General features: G+C 39.7%; 5 protein-coding genes across 11 annotated transcripts; all 5 read right to left on the reverse strand.

The window, feature by feature from the left end:
• Window positions 1-166: 166 nt before the first annotated feature.
• plekhf2 (pleckstrin homology domain containing, family F (with FYVE domain) member 2) lies at window positions 167-4222 on the reverse strand. Of its 4 annotated transcripts, none has more exons than XM_008322922.3 (2): window positions 3966-4222; window positions 167-2338 (listed from the first exon to the last, which is right to left on the reverse strand). In XM_008322922.3, exon 2 carries the CDS (start codon window positions 2324-2326, stop codon window positions 1595-1597), a length of 732 nt encoding a protein of 243 aa, XP_008321144.1. In that variant the 5' UTR covers window positions 2327-2338; window positions 3966-4222; the 3' UTR covers window positions 167-1594. The 4 variants fall into 4 exon arrangements, with proteins under 4 accessions (XP_008321144.1, XP_008321143.1, XP_024917294.1 ...); XM_008322921.3 differs by having other exon boundaries at window positions 3970-4221; XM_025061526.1 differs by having other exon boundaries at window positions 4123-4198.
• A 202-nt stretch (window positions 4223-4424) lies between these two features.
• Window positions 4425-8263, reverse strand: ndufaf6 (NADH:ubiquinone oxidoreductase complex assembly factor 6). 2 transcript variants are annotated; one of them, XM_008322923.3, is made up of 9 exons: window positions 7910-8263; window positions 7539-7638; window positions 7310-7432; window positions 7020-7076; window positions 6817-6919; window positions 6605-6738; window positions 6409-6510; window positions 5980-6036; window positions 4425-5615 (listed from the first exon to the last, which is right to left on the reverse strand). In XM_008322923.3, the coding sequence occupies exons 1-9, from the start codon at window positions 8125-8127 to the stop codon at window positions 5487-5489; spliced, it is 1023 nt and encodes a 340-aa protein (XP_008321145.1). In that variant the 5' UTR covers window positions 8128-8263; the 3' UTR covers window positions 4425-5486. The 2 variants fall into 2 exon arrangements, with proteins under 2 accessions (XP_008321145.1, XP_024917292.1); XM_025061524.1 differs by having other exon boundaries at window positions 7535-7638; window positions 7910-7936.
• A 139-nt stretch (window positions 8264-8402) lies between these two features.
• Window positions 8403-11179, reverse strand: wdr73 (WD repeat domain 73). Of its 2 annotated transcripts, none has more exons than XM_025061523.1 (8): window positions 10785-10988; window positions 10504-10571; window positions 10260-10345; window positions 10090-10178; window positions 9921-9988; window positions 9608-9772; window positions 9102-9476; window positions 8403-8836 (listed from the first exon to the last, which is right to left on the reverse strand). In XM_025061523.1, exons 1-8 carry the CDS (start codon window positions 10802-10804, stop codon window positions 8586-8588), a joined length of 1122 nt encoding a protein of 373 aa, XP_024917291.1. In that variant the 5' UTR covers window positions 10805-10988; the 3' UTR covers window positions 8403-8585. The 2 variants fall into 2 exon arrangements, with proteins under 2 accessions (XP_024917291.1, XP_008321146.1); XM_008322924.3 differs by lacking the exon at window positions 10785-10988 and adding an exon at window positions 11024-11179 and having other exon boundaries at window positions 8405-8836.
• A 209-nt stretch (window positions 11180-11388) lies between these two features.
• Window positions 11389-13535, reverse strand: cfap418 (cilia and flagella associated protein 418). 2 transcript variants are annotated; one of them, XM_008322926.3, is made up of 6 exons: window positions 13266-13535; window positions 12844-12946; window positions 12612-12670; window positions 12431-12496; window positions 12213-12269; window positions 11389-12029 (listed from the first exon to the last, which is right to left on the reverse strand). In XM_008322926.3, the coding sequence occupies exons 1-6, from the start codon at window positions 13373-13375 to the stop codon at window positions 11870-11872; spliced, it is 555 nt and encodes a 184-aa protein (XP_008321148.1). In that variant the 5' UTR covers window positions 13376-13535; the 3' UTR covers window positions 11389-11869. The 2 variants fall into 2 exon arrangements, with proteins under 2 accessions (XP_008321148.1, XP_008321147.1); XM_008322925.3 differs by having other exon boundaries at window positions 12213-12308; window positions 13266-13533.
• A 562-nt stretch (window positions 13536-14097) lies between these two features.
• LOC107989439 (uncharacterized) lies at window positions 14098-16085 on the reverse strand. Its single transcript, XM_017038140.2, has 5 exons — window positions 15958-16085; window positions 15689-15822; window positions 15366-15561; window positions 14836-14933; window positions 14098-14715 (listed from the first exon to the last, which is right to left on the reverse strand). Exons 1-5 carry the CDS (start codon window positions 15998-16000, stop codon window positions 14563-14565), a joined length of 624 nt encoding a protein of 207 aa, XP_016893629.1. The 5' UTR covers window positions 16001-16085; the 3' UTR covers window positions 14098-14562.
• Between the last annotated feature and the right edge of the window lie 33 nt (window positions 16086-16118).

The raw sequence follows: 16118 nt of genomic DNA on the forward strand, positions 1-16118 counted from the left end.
AAGAAGAGAGGATTCCTTTTCTTCTGCTTCTCCTTGACTTTATCCACAAAAAAACATTTGAAATTCGGATGGGTTCCCATAGACAACGGAGCCAGTTTACGCTGGAGCTAACAAAATACTGAAGAAAACAGTTTATCTTTAAATTGACTGAAGCTGATTGTGTTTGACTTTTTGTAAACTCTGAGCAGGTGATAAGATTTATTTATTACAGCGCCATCCACAGCTCCGGTGGAGTTTCCCTTTAACATTAGTGTAAAAAAAATCAGTACCAGTTCCTGATGTCGAAGGTTTTTCCACACCATGTTTTTAAATCATTGGCTGTTTTCAAACCTGTCGCAGCTGTTTTAAAAAAATGACAAACTTTTCTCACTTCCTGCTTGACTTGTCACATGATCACATGTCTGCACCTTTCAGTTTAACAACAAGGGGTATTTGGATTTGTGGCTTGGGCAGTTTGTCATGTTGCTAAGAGGAGGTGCATGTGCCAACTTCCTGTCTACAGTAAAGCCCCCACCGTGGACATTGAAAAAAAGAGAAGTAAAAAAACCTTAACAAAGATACTACCTTAACAAACATACTACCTTAAACATACTACAAAAGTATTCCTGATTGAATTAAAGGCTTGAATTGAACCAATCGCCTTTACTCAGACACGTCTGACAGGAAAAAAAAACAAAACTGGATCTGGATTATATTTTGCTTGTTTAAAGGCATCAGACTTTGGAAGTTTTATGGTTGAACAATTATGTTTCTGGCCCAGAACAGACACCGCCCTACAATGGACACGCTGCTCAACAACTAGAGGCCAAGACAGGTACAGCACAGTGGATGAGTCACTTCTGGCCTTGAAAGGAAGTGACATCAGTCAAATCCAACAGTCCTGAGTAACGGATTTGGTAAGCAATTAAGGCACATTGTGAAAAAACAGGAAGAATGTAAATTGACTTTGAACCACAGCAAAAAGTCAGAGGAAGAAACAAGCGTCTGTAAGAGATGTGAATGGAAAAAAAAGTGTTGATATCTGTGTCTGTAAAAAGTAAACACCAACAAATATGTTGTATGCTCTCACACTGACACAAGTCATGTGATGACCAATGTTAACGACAGAGACGTATGCTAAAAAAAAAAAAAAACAAAAAAAACAAAACTGGGTTCCACTTGAAATGGAAACTACGAAGAGACTCTTAGGACAAAACACCAGCTTAGTGTACAAAGAGAAATGTGTTTTTGTTTCCTGAAGAAACTTGAGTAGAGGTGCGACATTTACTTTTTGGACAGAAAAATAAAGGAAAAAATTTAAGGATCGTACACATTTTAGGAAGTTTCGGGATTTTCTTGTAAGCACCGTGGCCTTCTGTAGTGACGAAAAAAGCTCTCACTTCTCTGCTGCCTCTCAATGATTCAACATTTCAGGAAACCACCTTCCCTGCTAGAATTAAGAAAATAATGAAAAAATTCTTATTGCAGAAAAACAAATATTAGTTAATCAGTAACAAATTCTTAGATTAATATTCACATCAGGGTGAAACTCAGAGAGAAAAAGTTCCTTTAGGACTTAAGAATGGATCGGTAAGTCTGGAGAACACATCTTTCCTCAGTCGCTGCTGTCGTCGTCGTCATCATCGTCGTCCGTCAGGTTGTTCCCAAACTTTAAGCCTGGTCGACCAATGGAGTCGGAGCGGGGCCCCGATGTCAGCTGAATGTAGCAGTACTCACAGACTCTGACGGGTTTGGAAGACTGGCTGGGCAGGAGGTACTTCTTCTCTGAACATGGCCCGCAAACCACGTAGCCACACTTCCTACAATGATGGCGGCGGCTGACGGGCGTAAACTTGACTTTCTGGCAGCGCATGCACACAGTGGCCTCGGAATCAGGGACCCAGACGGCAGCGTGCTCGCCGCTGGGAGATTTTCCACTTTTTTGCAGCAGGTCTCCTACACACTTCCCAATGTGGTTCATCCACTCAGACTTCTCGGTGGCCGTGGCGGCGTAGACGGCAAAAGACTTAGTGGGTGTCTTAATGAGCCAACCGTTGCGTAGGTCACCCTCGTCAGGCACCGTGTCGATGGTGACACTCTCCAGTGGGATGATGTGCTGCTTGTTGTACTTCTTCTTCTGAATGACGATGTTCCCGTAAACCAAGATGTCATTGAAGAGGAAGAACTGTCGCGCTTTGGGCTTTTTGCGACAGAGTTTAGTGAGGACGCCCTCTCCGATCAGGACTCGGCCAGGAATGGCCAATGGCTGACCCGCAGCACCAAAGCAGCCTTCCACCACAGCGATCCGCTTGGAGTTAGCCTCACTGTTAGCCAGCCGGTCCACCATTTCAGCTGTGGTCTGAAGAGAAAAAGAAAGGCAGAGTTGAGAAACAAACTAGTGACATGTCTGAATTCAGGCTCCGAGATGAAAACATTAGACTTTAGTGGAAATAAATATATGTTAAAAACCTGTTAAACCTGATAAGGGTGGACATCTCTGGGTACCTCGCGATTTGATTTAAATATGATTATGAATTTTAAAAAAGGCTGTACAAAAGGCTGTACAAATTGATAAATCAGCAATAACTTTTATGTCATCATGTGTCCACCAGGGGGTGCAAACAGCTAAGGCAGTTGTACTTTTTCCGCTTTCCTTCCCTGTGACATCAGTGGTCAGCTGATCTGACAGACAACGTCTATTTAAATAATTATTATCTCCCTGCTGGGCCTGAAATGTTTGGTTAATTTAAATTAAATGACGTGTAAAAAAAATGTAATAATACAAACTATTTAGATATTTCCTATAAACCATCTTTCCCACTTTAGCAGACGAGTTTACGCCCACCTGTAGCACACATTCAGATTAACAGCATCGGTTATGGTTAATCCAATTACTGTGTTTAACCAGAGAAGGGAACTGCACAGACTTCGTTAATCCACGGGATTAGACGCCCTATACAGGAAGTCAAAACCTGAGCCTTTGCTTTAGTGTATTCGCTACTCTGAGACGAAGAACCCAAACAGTTCTTTCACAGCGTGTACAGAACCCATAATACAACGTGTAAAAGTGCAAAACACGCAGAAATTGTGGAGTCAATGGTGAAACATGTCTGACTGGTGTTGTCAACATGTTAAAATTTGAATCCAATGAACATTTTGGGTTGATGATTGAAAGAAGTGAACTTTACTCTGATGAGAGTCAGACGCCTCAGTGCCTCATTGTAGTAGATTTGTAACTTTGAAGTGTGTTTGTAGAAAACCTTCGAATCTTTAAATAATAAATAAAATAATAAATAAAAGCCGAGAGCTTCTCACACGCCGCTGAGAGCATGAAGACAAAATGAGTGAGACTCCTGAAAAGTCAAGTAAATTTCCTAGCTATATCCCAAGTTCAAAAGCAAAAAAAAGACAAGACAAATACCAACAATAGGAGCATAAAATATTGGATGTATATTTGTTAGTAATGAAACATTTAACGTTGTTTGTCACTCACAAATAGTTACTAAAACACTTACCATAGTTTATATGTTTCCTTCCTCACTACCAGCTACAGCAAAACGTTGTAAGTCAAATTGTTCTTTAACAACCAGTAGTTTATAACTTATATTATATACTTATAATATTTTAGGTGTTGAGTTTGTCCGATATGACTAATTTCTTGTGTATTTGAGTCTTTTTAAATGTTACGTTTTTAGGAAAAGTTTACTGTGGTGCGTTTGAGTGATTATCCTGGCGTTGCCTTTAGCCTGTTCGCTTCCTATCGTTTTTGGTATCGTTTTTTTTTTACTCGAACCAAATTGCTAGTAGTCACCATCACTACATTGGTGGTCGTGTGTTTGTGGACTCTTACCGACAGGTTTTTACTTATTTTTAATTAAAGTTAAAAGTTTTAAAGACAGTTTCTACAGCTACCAGCTGTTAGCGTGTAGGAGCTAATCCGTCTAGTCTTAAATTTAGAACCGGAAACGTGGAGAAAAAACACTCACAGACCTGAGATGGTGTTTCGCTGAAATTCTGAGACGGATTATAATTCACAAAGTCGCAGAAAAAGGCGCCTTTGGCTTTAAACTGCACAAAGTTTAAAGTCCGCTGCGTAAAATCCGTAAAAATACTGCTGCGATAAACAACATGGCGCCTTGCTACCTTCACTGCTCCATTGTACTGTAGGAAATCCAAGCGTCGACTTCATAACTACGGCTAAAGTTTACCGACAACCTCCGCCGACTGCAAATTTGAAATGAACAAGGAAGCACGCCCGATATCTACTATCTATCTACTTCTACTACGACTCTTCTAATAACAATCCTCCTGATTCGGTGAACCACAGGGTTTTCCACTAAAGCCCAATAAACAATACAACCGTCAATAACACTCCCAAATTATATATATATACTTTATTATTATTTTTATTTTTACCAAAACAGGACATAATTTTTACAACCAGCCACAGCAGTTTGTAGTTTATTTTAATAAGCTTTCAATATATAAAATATCCACTTGCATAAATGTATTCTAACTTCTGTACAGACCACATTGGTCTGTAGACATGTACTACACACCAGCATCCTCTGGTCCGTTCTACAAAAAACTATTGGACAGAAAATGTACTACAGTCAACACACCAGTCATTCATTATTTTACATGCTGCTCCTTAACCACCACGTTTTGTTCCTGGGTGACAGCATATTGTGTGACAACCAATCATCACAGTCCACGTAAATCAGTGAAGACAAACAGATTCAAAATAAAACGTTTAACAATTTGCCCTTTCCTTCTTCTCATCTTTCTCTTATTCTTCTACTGTTGACCCGGAATCACCAGCTCTCCCTGTTGTCGGACGATACTGCAGTGACTCGGAATACAAGTGAAATCACTTCCTTCTTTCACTTTCCTCCTTCAAAGCATTCAAGCACTCAATTTTGCAAATGTAAGGAGTAATTCAAATTACATCATTTGACCTGAGGTGACTCCAGAGTTTGTTTTATCTCATTTCAGAATATTTTTGCTTTGAAAACTTAAAATGTTGTTAGAATATTTGAATGGCTTTTCATTGTTTTATGTTATCCGTTTCTTTGATGGTGATGATATATAAATAGGTAATAAATACTGATACCATTTTAATTATTAGTGTGAAAAAAAGAATAAAAATAAGGAAAATATTCAAAAAAAAATCATATTAAAAATGCGAAGTTGTTGCAGAATAAGGCTCCACCTCTTATTTTTTTGGATGGTACATCTAGATCCACCCACCATTTACTTCAGTGAATTCACAAATAAATGACTATATCTGGATCATCCCATAAAAACCTGGAGAAAGTGAACAATGACAAGATGTCACTCACATCTTCAGACTCTGACAGGTGAATTCAGCTGTCAATCACAAAACACATTTACCCTCCCACTGTATTTCCATCATTTCTCCTTCCCTCCAAATGTTGTTTGGACTCTGAAGACAGACCAGAGGCCCTTCAGTAAAGTGTTGACTGACAATAAAACTTCTGTGACTGTCAGTAGCTCTTCTTCCAGGAGCGGAGGTACAGCTGCAGAGGAATGAGAGGGTTTCTCTTCTGAAGACTGGGGTGAAAAACATCAAAATCAGCCTTCCTGACTCTCTGGAGATAGTCCTCCAACCCCACCTGCAAAGGCACAGACAAATGTTTGGTTTCAGTTCATCCTGGGTGTGGCATCTAACTACAGTATATATATATATATACACTCAGCTGCCTGGTGCTTATTTCCATTCTAAGTCTCACTAACCTTGGATTTATTTTAGCATTGATTTTTTGGAACCATCAGATTAACACTCAGATGTTTCTAACACAAGAAGTTACACAGACCTAGATAAAAGTCCGGACTTCACTGCTGTATTGGTACTTAACCATGAAAGCAGCACAGATTTGTCTGCTCATATTTACTGTCAATGTGTCACTGCAGTTTCTGCTGTTTTTCACTGAATGGTTTAGCACATCAAGTAATGATTTAATTCAATTGTCAACTCACCGTCTGCAGAAACGCTGGAGCAGCAGCTGCAGGAACGTTGTTGCTGAAGGATCGAGCCTAACAAAGAAAACACAAAACTGAAAGAATGTTTCCATAATCTCATCGAAGACAAGTGATATCAGCAATTCAGATTTGCTCTGAGTCGTTTTTACATATTTGTGTTTAAAAGTGATCGACTCTCAGCGTTTGTCACAACAGCTGTAGTACCACAGCGACACCTAGTGGTCACAGTAAGAGATACAGGTTCCGTAAAAATACTGTTGATGTTGAAGGTTGCTCAACACAAGGTCAGAGGGAGTGTAAGGATTGGATGAGTCTTCTCTGCTGTGGCCTGTGTTCTTCATAGCAGAGATCAGCACATTGGGACTGATGTTTCAGGTATGTTCATCTGGGAGCCCCCCCCCCCAACATTTAGTTTGATGTACGTACATGTTGTAAGTGCACGTGAGCCTGGCTGGCGATGTCATACACAACGTTTCGTACGTTCTGCTCTCGTCTGCAGCGGATGAAATCTTCCTGTGACGCTGTGTGCTGCAAAAACAGAAGCACAAAATGCTGCTGAGCTGAGGACATTCTGAGGAGATTCTCTCCTTTGTTTCAGCTTCAGGCAGCAGCCAACACTGACCTTTAGGCAGATATCCATGGGCAGGTAGACCCGTCGGCGGCTGCTGTGGTACGGTGTTGCTCGGAGACACGTGACAACCCCCTGGGCTTTACCGATGTGACTGGCTGCATGGTCAGCGTGTACGTTTTTTACACCTGCAAATAAACACAAGAAACTTTGTGTGGCATCTGTGACTCAGCTGTGACTGTCATTCCAGCCGTGTCATCACTAACCTAATGTCTCCAGCAGCAAATAGAGTAAAGATGACTGTGTGTTTTCAGAATAACTCTCCAGTTCCTGTATGTTCCTGAAGGCTCGGTCGTCCAGATCCTTTTCCTGCTCAAACACAGACACGGCACTAAAATCATCCTCTTTTATTTTAAATCACCAACGTCAGCTTTAATTATGGCTGTGAAAAGATTTCTGTGTAACTCACTCTTTCTGTGATCATCCTCAAAAACCACCGCTTCGTCAGCTGATGTTTCTTCACCGCCTGAAAAACATCAATAAGGTTTCTGTCTGGTGTTGGACAATCATCAACTGTTGGTCTACCTGGCTTTATTTCCTACTATTCTTTTCTTAATTTATTCAGACATTTTCCATAGGCCTGGGTTATTCTAAGCCATGGAATGTTGTGACCTAGTCACGGGATCAAACCTTAGAATCTAAGGAACATTCTAGACCATTAGAGATACAAAAATATATTTTTTTATCCCGGGCTCTTACCCTCCACAGCTCCACTGTGACCGGCTGCTGCGGAGCCTGGTCTCTGTAGATTTCTTCAATCGCCGTCTTCCAAAACTCCATCCGCATCAGACCAATGGTCTTCTGGGAAACCATGTCCTTAACCTGGAGAACAAAAAAAGCAAAACCTCTTGGACGGTTGATTTAAACAGAAGGTTGATGGCAAAACATATTTCACGCAGAGTGGAAGAGTGATGAGTGGAATACCTGCCTGAGCCAGCTCCACGTTAAAGGCTCTCAGAGCCAGAGAGGTGCGTCGCGCCTCCTCTGGGAGCAGGAGGGATGACAGGAAGCCCTCGTAGTCTCTGGACCTGGGGGGAATTACATCGTACAGTTTTGATGATACATTTCAACTAAATCATCTCCCTTGAAAGTGTGTTGACTGGAATCCGTCTTCAGACGGTTGTATTGGCTCAAATCTTATTCAGGCACAACTTCCTGTTTAATTTGACTTTCCCGACAAAGAGAAAAAATTCAGCGCAGGGGGCGCTCGCAGCCTACTTAGCACTTAATAAACTAAATGGTTAGATTATTAATCTGAAGTATAGGTATAGATATTTGAAGTGAACGTGGTTTTCTGACCTGACCAGCTGCAGACAGTAGATGTCGCTCTGAAGCGATTTCGTGTTTGAACTGCTAACCGGTCGCTGGCTCCGGACTTCGCCCGCACTAAGTGAACAAAGTCCGGAATCAGTGTTCAAGAAGACCCTCCGGTGGACGGATGTCAGACTGTGCAGAGACCGGTACCTGCAAATGTTTTTCTTAAGGAATCTTAGTCTGACACTAACGCCCGACGCCATCTTTTCTCTGTCACAGTGAAAACTCTCCGCCTAGAACCAGATATGGAGCCGAACCTTAGTTCCGGTTTTCATTTCCAAGGTCCAAATCAGTTTTGACAGACTAATAATTATACACTATATTATACACTACGGAATTATATAATTACATACAAATTATACTCTAACGACTTTTTTCAATTGTTAGTTTAAGCATTTCCTTTTGTGTAATTTTATGACAAGTCATAACTGTTGATCATTCACAAGTTAAGTGTTAGCATTTCACAAAATGTTTTATTTTTCGCATCAGGATTTTCTTTTTTTCTTCTTGAAAACAGGATTTTATGGCATTACATATATTTTGAAGTAAAAACGTTTTTTCTTGGAGTCAGACTTAAAGTCTTTTCTCCTTTTTTATTTTAAAACATAAAAACATTTAAGTCAAGTTACACATTTGCTCCCCACCAGGGGGAGCAACGCCTTCACAATTGTTCTGGCTCTGGACCCGAGGGTATGACCCAGTCCCACACATGGACAGATCCATCTGAGGCTGCTGACAGTAGTGTTTGTGGACTGCTGGGATGCCAAATGTGGGAGGTCACCAAAGGAGGAACATCTCTATCAGACAGTGTAGATGAAACCGCATGACCACAGTGCTGAAACAGTGGTTGAACTTCCTGTAGCTCGGTCCTCCAATGTGACGTGTCATAGATCTGAACTTCTCCACTGAAACCTGTAGGAATTGGGAATTTTTACTTGTTTGAAGTCAAACAAATCTTTAGTCAGTTTTTTTCCTAAGATGGCCACTTTTCACTTCATTGTTAATCTTTCATAGTGAGCAGGATAGTCTTATTAAAGTCACATTATGTTGTTTCTGCAACAACCATTTTAAGACTTTGTGAGAGTCAGAATTAATGATTGTAAATCACAGACCCGAGTCCATACAGGATGTGTTATTTTGCTACAAATGTCCATTCAATGTTGAGTCACAAACTGACCTGACACAGAAAAGCAATCTTTTAGTTCAGGAGCCCACCACAGCATCACATGGTCCAGGTTGCACTGATGGGTCTGAAGGTTCAACTGAGCTCGGCTCACAACGTTCCTTGGATTTTTCTGGTTTCTCAGGTCTGACACCACAGCTTCCCCAGTGGCAGACAGGCTAATGATCCTGCAGCTGGACAGGTCTGGGCCCACAGAGGCATTGGTCCACCACAGGTTACACCGGTCTAAAGATTCTGGAGGAGATGACAGTCGACAAGATGCAGACATCCGACTGTCTGCAATGTAAACATCCCCGTTGCAGCAGCTTGCAAGAAAAACACGGTCATTCAGGAACTGTAGGGAACTCAGTGGTTCTGCTGAGTCACTCTCTGTTGAGACACAATCCAGGAGTTTTGGTCATTAAAAAGTTTTACATCATTCAGGCGACACTGATTCATCACAATAAAAGCAATACTGTTCCAGTGAAAGAAAACAGAAAAAGAAACAGCTGCAGACTTACCATTTTTGTACAGTGTAGTTCCAGTGTTTAGTTCCGTCAGATGAATATCACAGATCGTGGATCCATGAAGAATTTGAGGTGGATGAGTGGGCGTAGTTGCCATTCTCACCCCTCCCTCGGAGACCTGGCTTTTCCCTTTAATGCTCCCTGTTCTCCTAATGATGTCTGACATCATCAACAAAGGACACAGACAACACGTTTAGAAAAAAAGTGATAACGTTCTTTCTTTCTTCTACTTTAAAAAAAAGAGAAAAAAAAGAGCAGATTTCCTGTGACAAAAGTTTGTGTTTGACTAATGCTTGTTGAAGCTCACCACTCTCATCTCCTCCCAAGTCCCACACCTGGAGGTCGGAGGTCAACTCATCACCGGTAACAATACATCTAAAATAAATAAAATAAAAACAAAATCCTTTAGGAAGATATTGTGAAATTGCGAGAACTCTTCATTTCAGATCAGTTTATTTAAGGTCAAAAACTCTCACCGTGTTCCTGGAACATGTTGAAGGCAGCTAACTATTCTGTCAGTGAAAGCACCATGAAGAACAGTGAAGTCTCGCCCTGCACACAGACTCTGGACTCATGGTTACAGCAGAAGTGTCATTTGTGAGTTAAACCTCGAGACCAAATCATCAGTAAAAAAATATGTCCTCACCTTATTTTCATCGGCAAAGAGTTTGGGAGGCAAACAAAGCTCTAGGATTTCACTTTTCGATGATCCACTTCCTGCTGTGCATACGGCTGTAAACACATTTTAAAAAGTCCTGCTGCCATCAAGCTTTTCCTTAAAAGAACAATGACTTTTAAATACTTGTTGTACATGAAGGCCCATATATATATATGAAAACTATATGAAAATACAATAACTTGCACTGTATCAAAGAAATACATTTGCTCACTCTTCTGTGAAGTCCAATCCATGACATTTATGGGATGTTCCATCTGAAACACGTGAAGATCTTTGTAGCTGCAAATGAGGACAGACGAGAGAAGATAAGGTCATTCCAAAGCACTTCATCAAAATAATAAAGGTCGTAGAACCAGAGCAGAACTACATAGCATAGCAGAACATTATTAGAACTTAAATAGAACTTCAGCGCTCTGACTAAGTACTATTATGATTGCAAAAAACTATCTGCAGAGCAATGAAGTTAAAAATGGCTATTTGTTTTAATTATACCTTTCGTCAGAAATCTTCATTTCCGCTATTTATATCCGTGTTATATATTTATGAGGAAAAAATATTGAAATAAATAAAACAGTCACAAGAACAAAAATAATAATAACCGGAAGTAGTGGCGCTAGCTCTTTGCTAGCTCAGTAACCTTAAATCGCTTGTTTAAATTTAAAATGTCACGGTAGAGACTGTTACAACTTGACGACCAACTACAACAAAGGGGAAAATAGAATATCTATAACCTCTTCAGAGAATCAATGATCCAATTATCGAAATCTTCTTCAGACTCCGACATTTTTAACAGCGAAGTGATGCGAGGCTAAGCTATTCCGCTCCCCTCCTCTGATTGGCTAAGACCGGTTCGGTTCCTGACTGCGATATAGTGGTTCCAGTTAAAACAGCAGCCATGCGTTATTGGCTATCACCATGAAAATAAACATTGCCACATTCTTATTAGAGAAGAGCAGGGCCAATAACAACTCTGAACCTGTCAATCACAGGAGGGTTCAGACAATCCACTTCAGTATAGTTTCTTCTCTCCATTTGTTTCACTCCAGTATTCCTTTGCTGCCTCATGATAATGACATTACATAAACACATTACTGTATCATTTGTTAACATTTATTGCAGAAATTAGTACACTTAATCATATGAACCCATTAAACTCTTACACTTTTGCATTCTTACTTCAATTGTATATTCATATATATATATACATAATCCTTATCAACAGTATGTACAGTGGATTTTCATTCACAACTTTAATTTCTTGTTTATTTATCAAATATATATATTCTTTTACATTTTCCTTATTAGCTTAAGTCACGTAATCAAAGGAAACAACACATTGAAACTGAAATTTTGAAGTTTGAATGTTTTTCACAGATAGGTTTCTCCAATATAAACAGATCCTCTGCTTCGTTCACTTAAGGTCCTACGAGCAACCTTTTCTCCACAGCACATTTACTTTCACTGTCAAAAATCTTTAGAGTTTTTCCTGATGAACAAGCAGAGGTGAATACTTTCAAGGTGCCCTAAAGCCAAGAAACAGATCCACTTCCATCTGTGGAAGGTGCAGCACCTTGACCTCAGTTCAGATGTCTTCCACAAATCCACTTCAGCTGAGTCAGACCACTGAGGTCCATCAGCTCAGAGCAGCAGAACCAGCTACACTGACAGGCATAGGCTCGGAAACCTCTCCTCTTCTTCAGCTTGGTTTGGAGCTTCTGATGATCTGGCATATGGTTCCTAAGATGGGAAAGGAAGTAGGAGAAAGGGAAACTTCACAGTACAAAACCAGAACTTTTTCCAAATGCAAGTGATTGATGTAAATACTTGAATTACATTTGTACCTCAAATCTGAGTTGTTGGGGTTTTTTTAACCAGTGCAGGAGAATATCTTTAAACTCCAGTGTCACAGTGTCCACTCACCTAAAAAAGAGGTAGTCACAGGATGTGTCCCATTCATTGTGGTCAAACATCAGAACCCTGAAGTCACAGGAGAGACAGCGAAGTTGGTCACAAGACCTGCAGTCACCAAGATCAGAGACTTACTTTACAATCAGTAGATGACAACAAAGTTGTGAATCATGAGTATTCATTTTAAGTTTAAAAATCACATCTTGTAAAAACCAAGTTCTGTTTTCCACCTTTCAGATGTGGAGGTTCCAATACCAACGGGGTAAGAACTCCCTCCGATGAAGACAGGACAGCATCTGGACACAAGAAGATCTGGATGAAACCAGACTAAGACTTTTCTCTTTTGCTGCAAAACATTTTCAACAGTGTAATATGTTTGAAGAGGATGTCCTTCTGAAACCATTTACAGACCTTCTGCCTCCAGACTGAGGGCAGAACTTCTGCTCGGCTCCGGAATCTTTGCAAGGAAACTGTTGAAAAATCACAACTGATATTAGACAGAAAAAACTATAGTGAGAGGAACTGAAAGAGGAACCAGAGGACAAGAAGACAAAATGTGTCTGAAAACCACAGAAGAAGATTGAGATGGTGGAGATGATGGCAAATCTTTAGCACAGTCCGCATGTTACTGTTGTCTCCTGACCTTCAGTTTAGAAACATCTTGAGGTTTCTCATCCTCCAGCAGTTCCTTTAGCAAGTTGTCCACTTCCTCAGAGAAAAGGTTTGTGGTCTCAGATGTTCTGGCTCTGAATTATGGGGAAATGTGATTTAGTCAGGTGAGCAGTCTTACATTCATTTATCAATTTGAGCTTAAAGTGATACAGATATGCTGCCTCCTGTGGTCACTTTGTCCCTGAACTGATATTTCATAAAACTCTTTAACTAATTGATAAATTATTAAATGATCGATTTATATAGATCGATGATAAAATACAAATATTCTAAAGAGAAAAACAGAAAGTCAAAAAGTTACCATAATTCTAATTATCATAGCACTGGCATGATTTAACAAGGTTCTACCCATAACATCTTTACCGTGGTGCTAACAACATTAGCTTTCTTTACCTGTGCAGCCTCCTGCTTCCGGTGTCGGATGTGTCCGTAATACTAACATCCCGACAGAACTTTCGTTCCACTTCGTCAAGTAGTTCGTCGAGCTCATTCTCAGGGTCCATTAGATGCGGTACCCCTCTGCCTGTTCTGAGCTTCTGATAGCTAACAGACAGCAGACAGCTTTAGCTTAGGCATAAAAGCAGGAGCACACAGCGTCGAAGTTGCTAAGGAACCGTATCAAGGCGGAAATGACGTTTCCCAGCTTTTCTGAATAAAACAAAGGTTCTTTCTAAAGGCTGTCGCCGACTTTATGAGCAGGTTTTATGTTGTAGTAATATTTAACTGAAACTATGGTGATTAAATAATGTTTTTTTTCTTTTAGTTTGAAATACGGCTGTTTAAAGGTTAACATTTTTAATTTGATTGATCACGCTGTAACTGCAATAATCGCGATTATTCATGATTATTTTGAAAACAATTATTATTTTTCGAGATAAATCAAACTTTAGAAATATGGCAAAACCACCTAGAATTTATTTTTTTAATTGTAAATACAAGTAAACAAAAACAGCTGTATGGACATGGTCAAGTCACACATACTACTACTTCATAGTTGATTTCTGTTAAAGTACACCTGTCCTTTATTAACACTTAACTGTCTTGTCGGAACCTGATGGCAGCACAGATACAAACCTAGGTGAACTGTAAGTAGTTAAAATCCAGTCAATATAAAAAAAATATATATTTCCTGAAGTTAGTGAAGTTCAGATTCTTTAAAAACATTTTGAAAAACAGAAAAAAGAGCACAAAAAAACTGAACCTGAGAGACATTAAAAAAAGAACACTTTACCAAATGTAGCAAAATAGGTAGAAAAAAACAATCAAAACATCAAAACACTTCTCCAGCTAAACAAATAAATACAACACTTTAAAAAAGCAAAGAATTAAATTTTAAAAAATGAAAAAGACATGACTACAGAAAGTACAGAGAATTACAAAAACTATTTCTGGAAACTTAAAAAAAAAACATGGCTTAGTGCTGACATTTGAGTGGAATTTCCAGAGTACAAACATAAAGTTCAGTAGCAGCTTCTCTTTTCACTTCCTCTTTTAATTCACCGCCCACACTTTTAAAAGAGTAAAATTACCAGACAACCACACCCACACATAACACATGAACAATTAATGTCCGTCCCCACGAGGTCCAGCCATGGAACTGGCACAAACTTAGGAAACTTTGAGAACTTTTTTTGATCCTTAGATAAAGATCAAAGGTGTGTGTCATCATTCGGAACCAGTGACATTATCTTCACACCCACACATGGTTCGTGGTGCATGTTTTTGAACCCAGAGTGTGGACTGACTTCAGCTCCTGTTGGTCCAGAGGTTTGAATGGTGAGTTTTTAACAACGTCTTTCACTAGAGAAATTTTCCTTTCCTTGAAGACATTTTTCAAAATCAACTGTTGGCGTGACAAACACACACAGAGAGAAAACAGAGAGCATACAGGGAAAAAAGTTAGTGAGACAAAAACACATGATATTTGTTTGTCTTTGTGTGTTTTGTGTGTTTTTTAACCTACGTTGCTTATCAGGAATGTTAGCAGAGCTAGCATTAGCACAGCTGAGGCCAGAATGAGCCAGTAAAAGTCAGTCATCGTTTCTTCATTATCAGAACAATCTGGAAACAACAACAACAACAACAACAACAAAATCAATACAGGTGTCAGTTTTCAAATCTTTGTCAAAGTAAAGTAAACGTAAACAACCCCAACACTTTTTTTTCCTTCCAATCAGTGATGACATTATGTTTCAGTTTAGTTAGTGGTTCCCAAAACTTTTCTGCAGTCCTCTCTTTGTAGATAGGAATATCCTCACGTCCCAATAAATTTGTTTAATTTAATGAAACTTATTTATTTGAAACACTGTAATTTCAACAAAACTGAACTCCTTTTTTATTATTATTTTGACCCTATTATCCCATACATATATTTATATATATGTTATACTTGCAGTGCCCCCCTGCACTACCCTCCATTTAGGGAACCACTGATTGAAGTTAAAGCTTCAGTATTTGTCTTGATGATTTGATGACATCACACACCCCTCTTACCTGTGACAGTAAGAAGAACTCGTCCCAGCCAGCTCTCTCCATCTGCAGCAGTGGTCACCTGACATGTGTACAGGCCAGCATCCACGCACGTCACATCAGGCAGGAGGAGATGATGTGACTGCGGGTCCACATCCAAACTGTTGGTACTGTTGAGGAGGATGCGTCCCGAGACACCGGAAGAGACAAAATCTCTGATCTGTAGAGTGGAGAACGGAAAAAGAAATCTGGACTGAGTATGATGTCAATGGATTCAACAGATTAATGACGTTTGAACTTCTGTTCTGTCCACAAACTGAGGAGTGAACGAGTGAAGGGTCTCTTACCTTGTACCATGTGACCTCTCTGGACTGAACATCTGAACTGTTGTTGTCAGTCAAACACTCTAGAAAACAGTTTGAAGCAGAAACACAGATCTGCGAAAGCAGCTGAGAACATGAGCACATGGATGTGCACACACCTGTGGGAGAGACAGAACACGCACACACAGATAGGTTAGTGTTAGGTCTGAGTACTGTGTACGTATTACACTATAAAATATTTGAATAAAATCATAAATCAAAAAGAAAGAATCAAAAATAAATAAAATACCCACTGAGAATCAGCAGCAGGATACAGTTCTCGTGGCCTGGAGACATGATGATGATGATGATGAAGATGATGGTGATGATGATGAAGATGATGGTGAGTATGATGTCCGTGCTCTTGCCTTTAAGTCGGTTCTGTTTCTCTCGCTCTTTTTATACTATTAACCAC

Source organism: Cynoglossus semilaevis, chromosome 13, assembly GCF_000523025.1.
Source record: "Cynoglossus semilaevis isolate Cse_v1.0 chromosome 13, Cse_v1.0, whole genome shotgun sequence".
Taxonomy (NCBI): Eukaryota; Metazoa; Chordata; class Actinopteri; order Pleuronectiformes; family Cynoglossidae; genus Cynoglossus; species Cynoglossus semilaevis.

Bases quoted from the DNA above. Each gene is read 5' to 3' on its own strand.
- LOC107989439 (XM_017038140.2), bottom strand. From the start codon at position 16,000: ATGTCTCCAGGCCACGAGAACTGTATCCTGCTGCTGATTCTCA. The intron at 14,934-15,365 runs GTAAGAGGGGTG...TGTTGTTTCCAG, and splicing joins AGTTCTTCTTACTGTCACAG to ATTGTTCTGATAATGAAGAA. The intron at 14,716-14,835 runs GTAGGTTAAAAA...TCACGCCAACAG, and splicing joins TAACATTCCTGATAAGCAAC to TTGATTTTGAAAAATGTCTT.
- ndufaf6 (XM_008322923.3), bottom strand. From the start codon at position 8,127: ATGGCGTCGGGCGTTAGTGTCAGACTAAGATTCCTTAAGAAAAACATT. The intron at 7,077-7,309 runs GTAAGAGCCCGG...GATGTTTTTCAG, and splicing joins TCACAGTGGAGCTGTGGAGG to GCGGTGAAGAAACATCAGCT. The intron at 6,037-6,408 runs GTACGTACATCA...TTTCTTTGTTAG, and splicing joins CTCACGTGCACTTACAACAT to GCTCGATCCTTCAGCAACAA.
- cfap418 (XM_008322925.3), bottom strand. From the start codon at position 13,375: ATGGACCCTGAGAATGAGCTCGACGAACTACTTGACGAAGTGGAACGA. The intron at 12,309-12,430 runs GTGGAAAACAGA...TGGTGACTGCAG, and splicing joins GGAACCTCCACATCTGAAAG to GTCTTGTGACCAACTTCGCT. The intron at 12,030-12,212 runs GTGAGTGGACAC...TTCCCATCTTAG, and splicing joins TGTGACTACCTCTTTTTTAG to GAACCATATGCCAGATCATC.
- wdr73 (XM_008322924.3), bottom strand. From the start codon at position 11,076: ATGTCGGAGTCTGAAGAAGATTTCGATAATTGGATCATTGATTCTCTG. The intron at 10,346-10,503 runs GTGAGCAAATGT...ATGTGTTTACAG, and splicing joins GGATTGGACTTCACAGAAGA to CCGTATGCACAGCAGGAAGT. The intron at 9,989-10,089 runs GTGAGAGTTTTT...TATTTATTTTAG, and splicing joins CAACATGTTCCAGGAACACG to ATGTATTGTTACCGGTGATG.